Source organism: Rhodnius prolixus, unplaced genomic scaffold (genome assembly GCF_049639745.1).
Source record: "Rhodnius prolixus isolate KJV_2025 unplaced genomic scaffold, Rpr scaffold_5, whole genome shotgun sequence".
Classification (NCBI taxonomy): Eukaryota; Metazoa; Arthropoda; class Insecta; order Hemiptera; family Reduviidae; genus Rhodnius; species Rhodnius prolixus.
Window position 1 is genome coordinate 7,646,587 of NW_027411624.1, and position 12,597 is coordinate 7,659,183.

Here is a 12,597-nt window from a genome sequence, read left to right on the forward strand (position 1 = left end):
TCGTAAAACTACACTTGTTAACCTTAGTAACAACAAAAACAAAATAATTACAACAAAAAAGATAATTAATTTCACAGAAAGGAGCAGTGAAAACTGTTTTAATGAAAGGGGAAAAAATGAGCCAATCAAGCAAATTGATGAACTGTAATGGCACCAGTTACTGTTATTCGCTCGAGAAATGGATTATTCGAAACCGATATTCTGCTAAATATTACAACATTTTTGGTATTGAGATTTCGTGTACCAGAAAAAAAATTTGACATAGAGGAGATTACGCCACGGAAATCACTCACCGTCAATTTTTAATAATTTCACCGCAGACGACAATGGGACTCATCACTCAATCGCAAGGGTGGTGGAAATTTTTGTATACTATGAAGATAAATTAATGTTTCCCCCTCCTTTACGAGAAACGTTCAGCTTAAAAATTTCAAAAGACGTACCTTTTTTTTTTTTTTTTAAAAAAAAAAAAAGCATTCAATCTCCTACCAGGTTCTTTGATCAGAATATATATATGATGAGGAATAAAATAAAATTACAAACAATACGCAATTGGAAAATATTTTTTTCTCAAACTGCTGCCAATGCCGATTTATTCTGTGCCAGAAGAGTTTGCCACTGATAATTTCAAAAATAGCACCAATAAAAGTAGTTTGTAATACATAACTCATTGACCATATATTATCGATGCAAAAATGTGAAGCTATTAACATTTTAATTAAAATGTTTCTTTTTTTTTTCTTTGTTATCCTTCTCTTATTGACAGTAGAAGTGGAGACAAATCTTTTGATATTGATTTTTCACCGAAAAACACATGATTTTTGGTCCAAATGATCATAACTCAAAAGCGGATAATCGCAGAAGTTTAAATGTAAATTTTCATTTAGTTGAAAATACCACTCGTATCTGGTATGCCAAGTAAGGTTTTTATCACTTTGAGAATCAAATGAGTTATTCAACTGCCTAGTTCGATGAAAATCATTTAACTAGAATCACTTGAACAATTTCTTTTTAGATGTCTTCTACAATAGAGAAAAAAAAGCAGAGCATCTTCTAGCTTGGATTTGAAGTCCTTTTCCTTATAAAAAGGGGCTTACCACAGATAATAAGTTGATGAAAAACCTGGCAGCTCCATTATTAATGGAGAAATGTTGCAGAGAAATCATAACAAGAACACCACAAAACACTGTGGAGTTGACTAAACAGAAATTTCCAAATCGACTACTGAAATCATCTTCAAAATAGTATTTTAAACATTCATAATTTAACCATTCAGGGTACACGAAGGGAAGATCAAGAACATCACCTTTTTTTCTGTTTGCTCTGTCTCTTAATCTCTTTACAGAGTCTTTAATAATAAGAATGAACTTCAAGTTTCATTTGAGAGTCATTCTATTCGCCTTTTAGTAGTTTAGGCCACCATCGAAGGGGAATGCAAAGTTGATAATGAAATTGTTGAATAAAAAATAAAACCACAAATCTCAAAATTCTATTTCATTTTTCAATATTGAATAATAATATTTTGTTTTGACTAGAGGCTGACAGATGGTGCAAGTTAGCCCATAACGTTTAAATATTGAATAATAATATTTTGTTTTGACTAGAGGCTGACAGATGTTGCAAGTTAGCCCATAACGTTTAAATATTGAATAATAATATTTTGTTTTGACTAGAGGCTGACAGATGGTGCAAGTTAGCCCATAACGTTTAAATATTGAAAAATAAAATAAAATTTTGAGACTATTAAAGCATATACTTTTAATTCAACAATCAATATCCAGATTAATTGCAAGTCCACTTCTGACGTAATAAATTATATCAAATGGCACGAATGTACGCATCAACCAAATAAATAAAAAAAGTAGTTGGTTAGTATGAATGTTAGTCAGCTATATATATATATATATACACATATATATTGCATATTGTTAGTAACCAGAAACCCAAAAATTAAAAAATAACAAACGTTAATAAAGGAACAACGAACACAATCCAATCAGTACAGTTAAACATAACACAACAACAATCATGTATTAAGAATGAAAAATTAAAAGAAATTGTCCACACAATTTTGTATGACTGTTTAGTATTAGTCATGTGTATGTTTAAACCAAGAACAACAAAAAAAAAGAGGGTAAGAAAGATGAAAGAAGAAAGTTAATGAAGAAGAAGAAGAAGAAGAAAATGAAAAGAGAGCAGATGAAAGGGGAAAGAAACCCAACTCACCAGGCTTGACTGGTACGAGGTTAGAGTACCTCCTGGGCTTCAAAGGCATCAACATTTTCCCTTTCATCTTCCTCTTATACTTTTCCGTTTTTCTTCCTCTAACTCTTTCCTCTAGGTTGACGAAAGCGACTGTGAAACAAAACAGTTCATACCAATAAAAAAAGTTGATAACGATTTGCGTTTTTGACGGAAATGAAAAAAAAAAGAAAACAAAAAAAAAAAGAAGTTTTATTTTCGGTTTAGTTAGATTCTATGTTGGCCAGAAAGCCTGTGTCACTACAACCCAGAGGTTCTATTCTGGCACCCACTGATTACAGCACTAGTCCTGTCTGTTTAACTAGACTTAGGAGTCTGGTGAGAGGCTCCTGCACGCAGTTTAAAAGCGTGAATTTTTTTAAAATTTTATTTGAGGGTCCAACTCTCGATCCTTCACACTCATACAAATAAGTACAGTGTTGATTAACTCTTCTGTCAATGTCCTTCCTTTCTTATAAATTTCACTCGCATTAATGGTGCTACCAAGATAGTGATTTTCCATAAATAATATTATTAGCCTTGGCATAAAAGTAGATACAACCATTGCGGAGTAATGACGATAAAATAAGCGTATCTCTGGTCGATCTTAAAAGAAAATTGCAAAAGAGAAGAAGTAAAAAAATGAGAATGAGACAGAAAAACTAATGAAGATTATGGGTGCTTACAAGGATTTTTTAGTTTGTATAAATCATTCTCTCTGCCAGTTAAGCTGAAAGTTGTCTAGAATATATTGTTCTGTCTTTTTCATACCAAGACCGTTTCAAAAAAAGATGTTACTTTAAGGTACAAGAGGTCATCCACTCGTTAGTAGATAACTGCATCCTGAATCCAATTAGTTCCATGTGAACTATCAAGTATTTGATATTCAACGCAAAAAACAGAGTAATTAAAAGGAGGGGAGATATTGCCCATTCCTGATTTAGAGTTACACACAGATGAGAATGTTACGTCTCGACTTGTTAAAAGAAAGAAAAGTGGATAGGTACTTTTGGATATTAAAATAAATAAATGAAAATCTACTTTTTTTAGAGCGTTAACTATACAAAACATACCTGTTGAATTAGAAATTGTCTTATCTTCGCTTTTATCTTCCGGATGAAATACTACAGTCCACCTGTCAAGGCGAATTTCTTCGGCATCGATGACATCTCTAAGTAGATTAAGAGGATCTTCACCGCCTGTATATCCAGGTCCCCATCTTAGAACTCGAGCCAGGTCGTTGCCTATATTTTTTTGGTAATAAAATCTCATTTAAGAAAATCAGTTCGTTGATTTGCCAGATTAGTTAATATATACGTATATTAGTAATTAAAATAACAAACCAGTTCCTAATGGTACAATAGCGCAAGGAGGTGAAGAACATTCACTGTCCTGGCCAACATTATCCAGACATTGCAGTACCCAACCAATTGTTCCATCTCCTCCACAAACCAATATTTTATAGTCCTTTATGTGGCGGAATACATACAGCCTACAAAAATACGAGATATGCAAACTGTTTCAAGAAATTTTGTTCATAAGAAGATGCAATTTAGGTATAGCATAATTTAAAAATGGAATCAAAAAAGTTAGTATAAACCATAACTTAGGATTCAAGATTGGCGAGGAATTGGTCAAATAAAAAACAAACTCGTCTCCTTGCCAACTTCCAGAATGTGACAGTACTTGATAGGGAAAAGAACCAATACAAACGTAATTTTCTAGAAATGTGTCACATAGTCACGTCGAATTTAGCCAATTGCTACAATTTTATCTTTAAAAAATAAAAAGATCTCTAACTTCTGTACATAATTATTGCTGTGTTCTTTTAAATTTACTAATCATTTGGTTATGTTTTTTAGTTCATAAGGGTTTTTGGTTTTTCCGGCTTTTTGTATTAAAAGAAATTTTCCAAATATCTATTTTATTGACAAAATTGAACATTGTAATTACTCTATTGTATCTGTCCCATTGTCATTACCAAAATTCCCGTGTAAGTCCCGCTATATCTGTATATATATATATATATACCTGTTCTCCAGTTCTGGCTCTTAGTTTCTGTAACTCAACCAACCCGCATAGCCACGTAAGTTTTCAATAATTATAAAGAATTTATTGTATTTTAATTAATTAATTTATTTATTTTACTAAATATTTATATATATATATATTTTTTTTATTGTATTTTTATTTTTATATTACTGTTTTCACTGATTTTCTGAGTTACTGAAGTGTTTGTATTTGTGTATTTGTAATATCCAGGCCCTGAAGAGGACAATATATTAGGTCGAAATGTTGGCAAGAAGACGAGTTTGTTTTTTATTTGACCGATTCCTTACCAATCTTGAATCCTAAGCATAACAATTTACGGTCACGAAACCTATATATTCATAAACCATTACTAAAACCACTTTGTCAGTAGCAGAGTAAAACTGATTTGTGGATAATAATAACCTACTGTACGGTTACCATTTTAGCTACATGCTATTTTCAAAAAGTATTATTATTATTTTTTAAGAAATTAAAATTATAAGGCAAAGAACCTGAAGTGAGGAAAATTTAATTAATAAATGAAAAGCTTGAAATTGTTGTAATATAATTCTAGACTTAGAAGGAAAGCTCTCGTTAAATAAGACAGTAATTACGATTAGCATTTTTTTTTTCTTTACTTTAAGACGCTTTATCATCATATAAGGACGTCGGTGCCCAAAGCCTTCTCAGTGCACGGTACTCGATCCAGAGTTCTCGGATAGCGAATTCCATTGCGCTAGCTACTGAACTAATCCTCTTTTAATAAATACTATTAATATGTTAATGGTATTCTAACTGAAGTAAAAGTGGCGTAAAAACTATTTCTACACTAACGCACAGTGAGATGGAGAGAGAATAAAGTTTTTACTCACCCTGGAAGGGGACCTCCATTATCCAAATCAAACACTTGATAAGGGTTCAACAATTTCCTAAAGCTAGTAATCAATTCTAGCCCTTGGCAACCACCAGATTTGACGTTGACAAAAACCAGTAATGGTTTCACATCGGTCGGTACCATGCTTGGCTCTATATTTGGTAGAAGCATTACTGGAAAAGAACAACCATTAGTTAAAGATGATTTCTGTTTAGTTATTCCTTTGTTTGAATGAAATGTTTTCAAGAGAACTTATTATTGGCTGATATGTATAAAAAAAATCAGTAAATACTCTTAGTTTAACAGTATGGATATGGCAATTTAGCTACATACATTATTACTAACAATGTAACAATGCAGGTGTACTCATAAGGAAAGTATTTACTCACATTTATTACAAAAATAAATAAATAAATAATCCATTTAGATGTATATTTATTAAATAGGAGTTCGATTAGAGCACACAAATTAGAGAATATTTCAAAAATAGCCAATAAAATGCAACTTAAAGTATTTTAGTAATACATAAACATAATACCATGTTTTAGCTTTCATTGAAACTAGAGAAATTCTATTCTCACCAAATTACCACAGACAATGCACTAAAAAACTAACCAGTTTTTTTGGGGGAAAACCCCAATGTCAAGGAATCCACTTTAATAGATATTTCTGAGGAAAACTCATTTTCAAAAATTTCTCACAATGACACCACTTCGCTGAATGGATTATTCACTTTTTTGCGATTTTCTTTAGTCTAAAATGTCTTAAGTTTGTCTACAAATTTTATTTTTGAGAAATTACCAGTAAGATGTAAAGGCTTGTGTGATTTCTATTGGGAAAAGAAGTGCAAATGACTCGCCTGAAGCCTAGAATTAACTTTTTAAACATGGTAAAACCGAGGGTACCACACTTTACTAAATGTATTTTCCATTTTTCGTAAATGCTTTCAACGATTTAGAGTTAAGATAACTTTAACTTATTTAAATTTGTAGTACGCATACAAAATTTTTATTTGAATCACTTTTCTGAGAAAATTCGTCCTGTACATTTTTAGATAAAAATTAATATAAGTTCCTATAAGACACGTCAACATTTCGAGAAATTTTTGGAGTGTCCCAATACTTTTTTTCTCTACCTTTTAGTAATTTTTCCTAAAGAAGTTTGAAAATAAATATATTCTGTAATTAGTTAAATTTACTACGCTTTTTCAACTGCGAGAAAAGCTAAATATTGTTCTTTACAGTTTATACAAAGGGGGGGGGGAAACCCCTAGTTTTCTGATAAAGGAAAATACAAACGCAGCCGGTCAAGTTAAGTCATAAAAGCCACCTGATGCAATCAGTGGCCAGCCCTTGTGATCATCCATTCAATTCTGGCCAGGCATGATTTAACAGACGCCAACTTGGCTGGCCTGGTAATCGATGGAGCTGGCAACTGGCAAGCAATGAATGAACCAACCGCCAACTTTACTTACAACAATCCTAATTTCTGTATTTTTTTTGTATTATGTGAAAATTTCACACCAGTGCAACAAAGAAATAAATATTTAATTAGTATAAACATTTATTATTTCCTCTAAGATTTACAATCAGATTTGCAAATTTAATAATTCAATATTTCCTAACGTTTAAAATTTTCAAAATTGAGTAGTCACCAGATAATATATGTTTTGAAACTCACTGTCTGAGTGAAAGGTTTTAAAAAATTGGCCTGTGAGTTTGTGTAAAAAAAAGAAGAAATCGGCTCAAAATCCCTCAACGTAACTAAGAATTTTACAAAAGTTATTTTTCACTTTTTTGAGAGCCTCTCAAAAATATTTTCTTGAAATTTTTTATATTTTTTGAGATACGAGTATGATGATCTACAATGTTCATTTGAAACAGTTTCCCAGAAAAATTCAGACCGAGAGAAAAGGGTGTTTATTTTAGGGTTTCATCTCAAGTGCCATTTTAGTATAACGTTAGGCCCCAATCAGAATATAATTCTCCTGGGGATAAATTAAGCTTCAACAACTCCGAGTTTAAAGAATATTATTAATAAGAAACTGGAATAATCTTGAATTATTTTCTCATTGGCTGCTATTTTTTCGACTTCACAAACCATTATATTATTTCTCTTTTAACTTCGACACAACTTATATAGTTCTATAATCAACAATATCTTTGTAGGAAAATTTATATCAGGCACGTTTGGAGAAACGGTATCCACGGCGTTGCATTTAGGGTCATTAAACATTAGAATATTAAACGAATTAATAAAATCTAGAACAAATTCACCGGACCGAAAGTGCCACATTTACAGAGTAATTTCTTTATAACTTTCCAGGGGTTTTCTTTAAAAATTCCCACAACTTATTTTTTTACATTTACAAACCAAATTTTTATTTAATTTATCTTACTAAATATCAAGATAGTCTTGATTTAAAAAGAGGTTAGATTTAAAGCTTATTTAATAAGTTAAAATACATACACCTATAAATTTCAATGGTTGTGGAGTGTATATAGGCACTGCAGCCTGAAACCTCCTTTTGTATACTTATATGTATATTTGTACAACTATTTTTAAATTGTAAATAAACTTTTCGATTTCAATTTCAATGGAAAACTTTACATTGTGTTAAATAGTAAAACAATGTTTATTTGGATTTTTTATGGCCATTGTTACAATACATTGTCAAATGGTTGGCTCGGTCTTAGAAGCACATCCCCTCTCTTACCCTCTTTAGTTTTAAAGAAGTGACCGAAAGAAACTCGAATAAACATTCTTAAAAAAACAAAATCATGTTTCTTTTCCATAGTCAACCACTGAGGAAAAGAAGCATGAAAAGCACGATGAAATTGTGAATTAATCGCAAAAACTTTGTGAAACTTACTTATGTAGCGCATAATTATAAGTATATTTACATTATTATCTCCTCCAATTTTTAGAAAAATCATTATCTATATCTCTAATCAATAATTTTTTTTTACTATTTATCAGTGTAATAGTGTTAAATTATTATCGTTAATATTTTATATAAAGGCTTACCTAGAAGCTGTTTATCTTCATATAAAGATTCTCTTAGTGTATAGAGCGCTTTGACAGCTTTCTTAGCATCTTCATAAATAATCACCATAGATCCGTATTCATAATAAATTGGACCAATTGAAGAAAATTTGTTTTCTAGAATTATTAAAACAAAATCAGTCCAGTCAAATTCAAAATTAAATTTCTAAAAAAAGTTTTCCCGAAGAAATCTTTATCAATACTGATTAAGAGTGAAGCTAAAATCTGTCGACTACAAAATAGAAGCTCAATAGTAAAGATCGTAAACTGCCCTGTCTGATGAAAGAGTACTTTTCGTTTCTTCCACGATTATCAATAGTATTATTGAACAGTAGTAATTTAATTATAAGCCATATCTATGCGATAAGACTGATGATCATACAATTAAACGATTTATTTTAAAGATGATTTCTCTGAATTATTAATAAAGCTTTCAACTCTAACAAAAAGGGATGTTATTGAATCTAAAAACCTAAAACTTATTCTTCAATTATTTCTTTTTAGAAGTATTTTTGAGAATCATAGAATTATGTCAATTGAAATCTATATTTATTCTAATCTTTGATGTACTTTCTACTTTATATATTAAATGGAATAAGAAATAGGTGGCATGGATGGATGTATAAGACCATTTATGCATATATAGACGATTTAAGTTATCATTAAGCAAAATATCAATAATTTCTTGGAGGGTCACGATCATTTTTTAAACAGAAAAAAAAAGAAAATAATTGATTTCTAGAAGAAAACACCACTGGTTTTTACCTTTACTTTTTGAAAACAACTCTTAAGCCAAGATCTGGGTGTAGCGAGATTATGTCTTTAAACCTCAGCTGATTTGCGCTAGATTTTACACCCTACAGTATGCAAATTAAGGATTTCGAAACTTTTAAAAATATTCAATTCGTCTAACTTTAGAACCACAATAACCTCCGATTTGCTAAAGATAATTCTACTTCAATAGTAATTTTCATTATCAGTAGTCAGGTCATTTTTACAGTACATTTCTCATCGGCTCAATGAGTTTATCAGAATTCAATCCAATCAAAAAAGCAAACAACATTACTATAATCATTCCTACGCTATTCCTTTTTTTTTTTAATAAAAAGGTTGCAACCAAAACTCAACAATTTTTTAAAATTCTTTACTTACCTCTTCCTAAAAATTCAATAAGAATATTTTCATAATTTTTTTGCGATAAATATGGTGGAAGGCAGCCAACAAATAAAGCCAAATTCGGACCGTGAGGATCTTCCTTCATTTGTAAATAGAATCTCATTAATTCCATCTGTCTTATGGAATCTTTACCCAATGCCTTCATGATTTCCCATGGTTTTTCATCAACCATCAAAACTCTTTCGGTAACTAAAAATAATAAATAAATAAATAAAAGAAATAATTTTATAAATATAAAATTTAAGACCATTTATGTTATCATTAAGCAAAATATCAATAATTTCTTGGAGGGTCACGACCATTTTTTTTAAAATGAAAAAGAGAAAATCACTGATTTCTAGGATCCTAAATCTAAACAAAACACTACTGGTTTTTACTTTTACTTTTAAAAAATTACTTTTTGAAAACATAAATCTTAACTTAAGCCAATATCTGGATGTAGCGAGATTAGGTCTTTAAACCTCAGTTTATTTGCGCTAGATTGAATTCATAATAATTCTCTTACCTCCACGATCTAATAAAACTTCACTTAGACGAAAATCTTCTGGCCTAAGTGATTCTAAACCAAATTTGATGAGTGCTTCGTGTATAAGTTCGGTGATTGTTGTATCCGTGTTTACAGATATCGTGCAAAACGGTTGACTTACTTGCAGTTTCCCTGGATATACGCGAACTTCACCTGTATCGCTGTCTCTGAAAAAAATGTTATCACTTGCTTAAATACCTATTTAAAAATGACAACCATTGTGAGGGAAGGGATTAGCTGAGTGGTTAGCAAATGGAGATCTCGAGTTTGAATTCAGCTGCTTGATTTTTTTGACACTAAGATTTTTCTCTTCCTAGGAGCTTCTTTCTTACGGCTGAAAGTCCGGTGATGGAACACTGTAGGGAGGCCAGCAGTGAACTGAAAAATGCTCCGGGCGCCAAAGACAGATATTGAGGATAAATTAGATTAAAAAAATTCAAGAGATAAGAGTTGCTATTAAACATCCATGGAGTCAAGCACTTAAACCTGCTGAGAGGTTGTTGAATCTAAGATTGTTTACCATTGTGCTGAAAATAAGAACATCTACTTTCCGTGCTCGTCGATTAGAACGATGACAAAGAGGGAATGTATGGATTACGCCTGGTAAATAGGGGTACCTCTTCCTTCCTGGACTAGCTATTTGGAAAAGGAATGGATGTTACCTAGGTACAGTGAGTTAGCAAGCGAGCTATCTCAGCATGAATGGCTAGCGGACATTAAAGAGGATATAATGATATTCCAGGAGCTAATAAACCCGAATAGATGCGCAAAAAAATCTTGAATAAAGCACCAAGACCGTGAGTTTACTGAAAACCAATTTAAATGTTACGTACGAGGTTTGAAGAGAAAATCTATAAATGGCGTGTATCCACTGTGTGTTAATCAGAAGTAAGAAGTGAAGAGAAAAATAAAAAAGGAAGGGTGGCTGTTAGTTGTATCTGTAACAACCATAATTGCGGATACATAACTGAAATCTGGACTGTTGCTAAAAATTGCAGGTCTCCCCAACCTAATAGTTTAGAGGAAGTTTTAATTAAATTAGTAAATTGAACATTTCAAGTTTGCAAGAAGTCTTGTGAACAAAATATCTCAAAAAAAAATCCAGGAATCTGTAACTTTATTTCGATTTGGTATCCCAACTGTATCTTAGCGACAAAAATGCCTTAAATGGAAATACCACTTCACTTAATGGATTTCATACATTCATAAGGGTTTTTGTAAATGTCCTCAAGTATTTTCTTTAAACACTGCTACATGTTCATTAAAAAACTTTTTGTAGCAACTCAAATGTTGCAAAATTCAAAGTTTGAATAAATAAATTACATATTAGAACGTCCCCAATTAAACATTTCGACGCTGGAGTTCCACAGGGCAGCATTCTGGGTCCTATTCTTAATTCCATTTACACTTCTGACATACCAACTGATCCTAACACCACACTTCTCACAAACGCAAATGACACCTCCTTACTGTCTACCAACCATGATTCTAAACTTGCTCACAGAAATCTGCAGTCACACCTCTTCTCATTAGAACAGTGGTTCAAGAGATGGGCTATTAAGCTTAATGAAACCAAGTCTCAAAACATCACCTTCACTCTTCGTCGCATTACTCCTCCTCCAGTCTTCTATAACCTAACACCTCTACCAGTAGTGAACATTGCCCGCTACCTTGGGCTTTACTCAGACCGAAGACTTTCTTGGAACCCCCACACTAGAATAGAAAGAACAGAACTAAACAGACGCTATCGACTACTTAAAGGACTTTTAGACGAAAGATCAAAACTCTTTCTGGACAACAAAAGACTAATTTATACTTCTAATTTTAAAACCCATCTGGGCGTATGGAATAGAGCTGTGGGGTTCAACCAAACGCAAAAAATCTCCAAAGGATTCAGTCCCTTCAATCTAAAATACTTCGAACTATTGTACACGCTCCATTTTATGTCTCCAACCTGACTATACACACTAACCTTAACATTCCTTTTGTCACACAAGTCGCTAAAACACGATACAGAAAACTCCACTTCAACCTGCAATCTCATATCAATCTCATAGCTCAAAAACTTTCTTCAAGAACTCTTCCTGACAACCAGACAAGACGCTTTAAGAGACAGTGGCCTCGTGATCTCCTCTCAAGTGAAGAGAACGGCTAATAGCCTAATGTTTTGGTGTGTTACCACTGGGTAATTGCTCCACTAGTATACTCCTGTTATTTATTGTTACTGTTATCACTGTTACTTATAGCACCAACGCGCTGATTGCAGCAAAAATAAACGCAAAAAACATATTAAAACGTCTAAAATAGTAATAAAAGAGATTAGTGAGAGTGTTAAAACTATTTTTTGCATTTTATTTAATCTTGAACCCCTGTTTATGAAGACTGAAATCTCGCTGTTCAAGTTTCAAGTTAGACAAGAGAATGTGATTTGTGACTCAAACAATTTGTAAATACTGAATAATTAAAAATTACAATAAGACGATTAGAAAAACCAAGTACTTACTTAAATCTCAGAAATACTGCAGGCCTTTTCCCTTCTCTCCTAGTTAGGTTTTGTATAGGACTAGGATCTGTTAAAGGTATTTCGTATGTGGCGTAAAGATCTGTTAAATAAAAATTCACTAAAAAAGAAACAAAACAGAAGAATTAAGAAGCTATAATTACAATGGATGTCATTTACTTTAAAAAAAAAATAAGAATATTA

General features: G+C 31.8%; 1 protein-coding gene across 11 annotated transcripts in view; it reads right to left on the reverse strand.

Annotated features, from left to right (window-relative positions):
• Positions 1 to 12,597, reverse strand: part of LOC141458471 (diacylglycerol kinase theta) — a 58,825-nt gene that overhangs the window by 7,221 nt on the left and 39,007 nt on the right. For 6 of the 11 annotated variants that reach the window (XM_074136471.1, XM_074136469.1, XM_074136472.1 and 3 more), the window contains exons 9-16: positions 12,397 to 12,514; positions 9,873 to 10,060; positions 9,344 to 9,556; positions 8,174 to 8,308; positions 5,145 to 5,319; positions 3,585 to 3,733; positions 3,315 to 3,485; positions 2,227 to 2,355 (exon numbers count right to left, since the gene is read on the reverse strand). In XM_074136471.1, coding sequence (XP_073992572.1) covers positions 2,227 to 2,355; positions 3,315 to 3,485; positions 3,585 to 3,733; positions 5,145 to 5,319; positions 8,174 to 8,308; positions 9,344 to 9,556; positions 9,873 to 10,060; positions 12,397 to 12,514 — 1,278 coding nt within the window. The remainder of the gene's footprint in view (positions 1 to 2,226; positions 2,356 to 3,314; positions 3,486 to 3,584; positions 3,734 to 5,144; positions 5,320 to 8,173; positions 8,309 to 9,343; positions 9,557 to 9,872; positions 10,061 to 12,396; positions 12,515 to 12,597) is intronic. The other 5 variants (XM_074136478.1, XM_074136475.1, XM_074136477.1 and 2 more) reach the window with 1 other exon arrangement.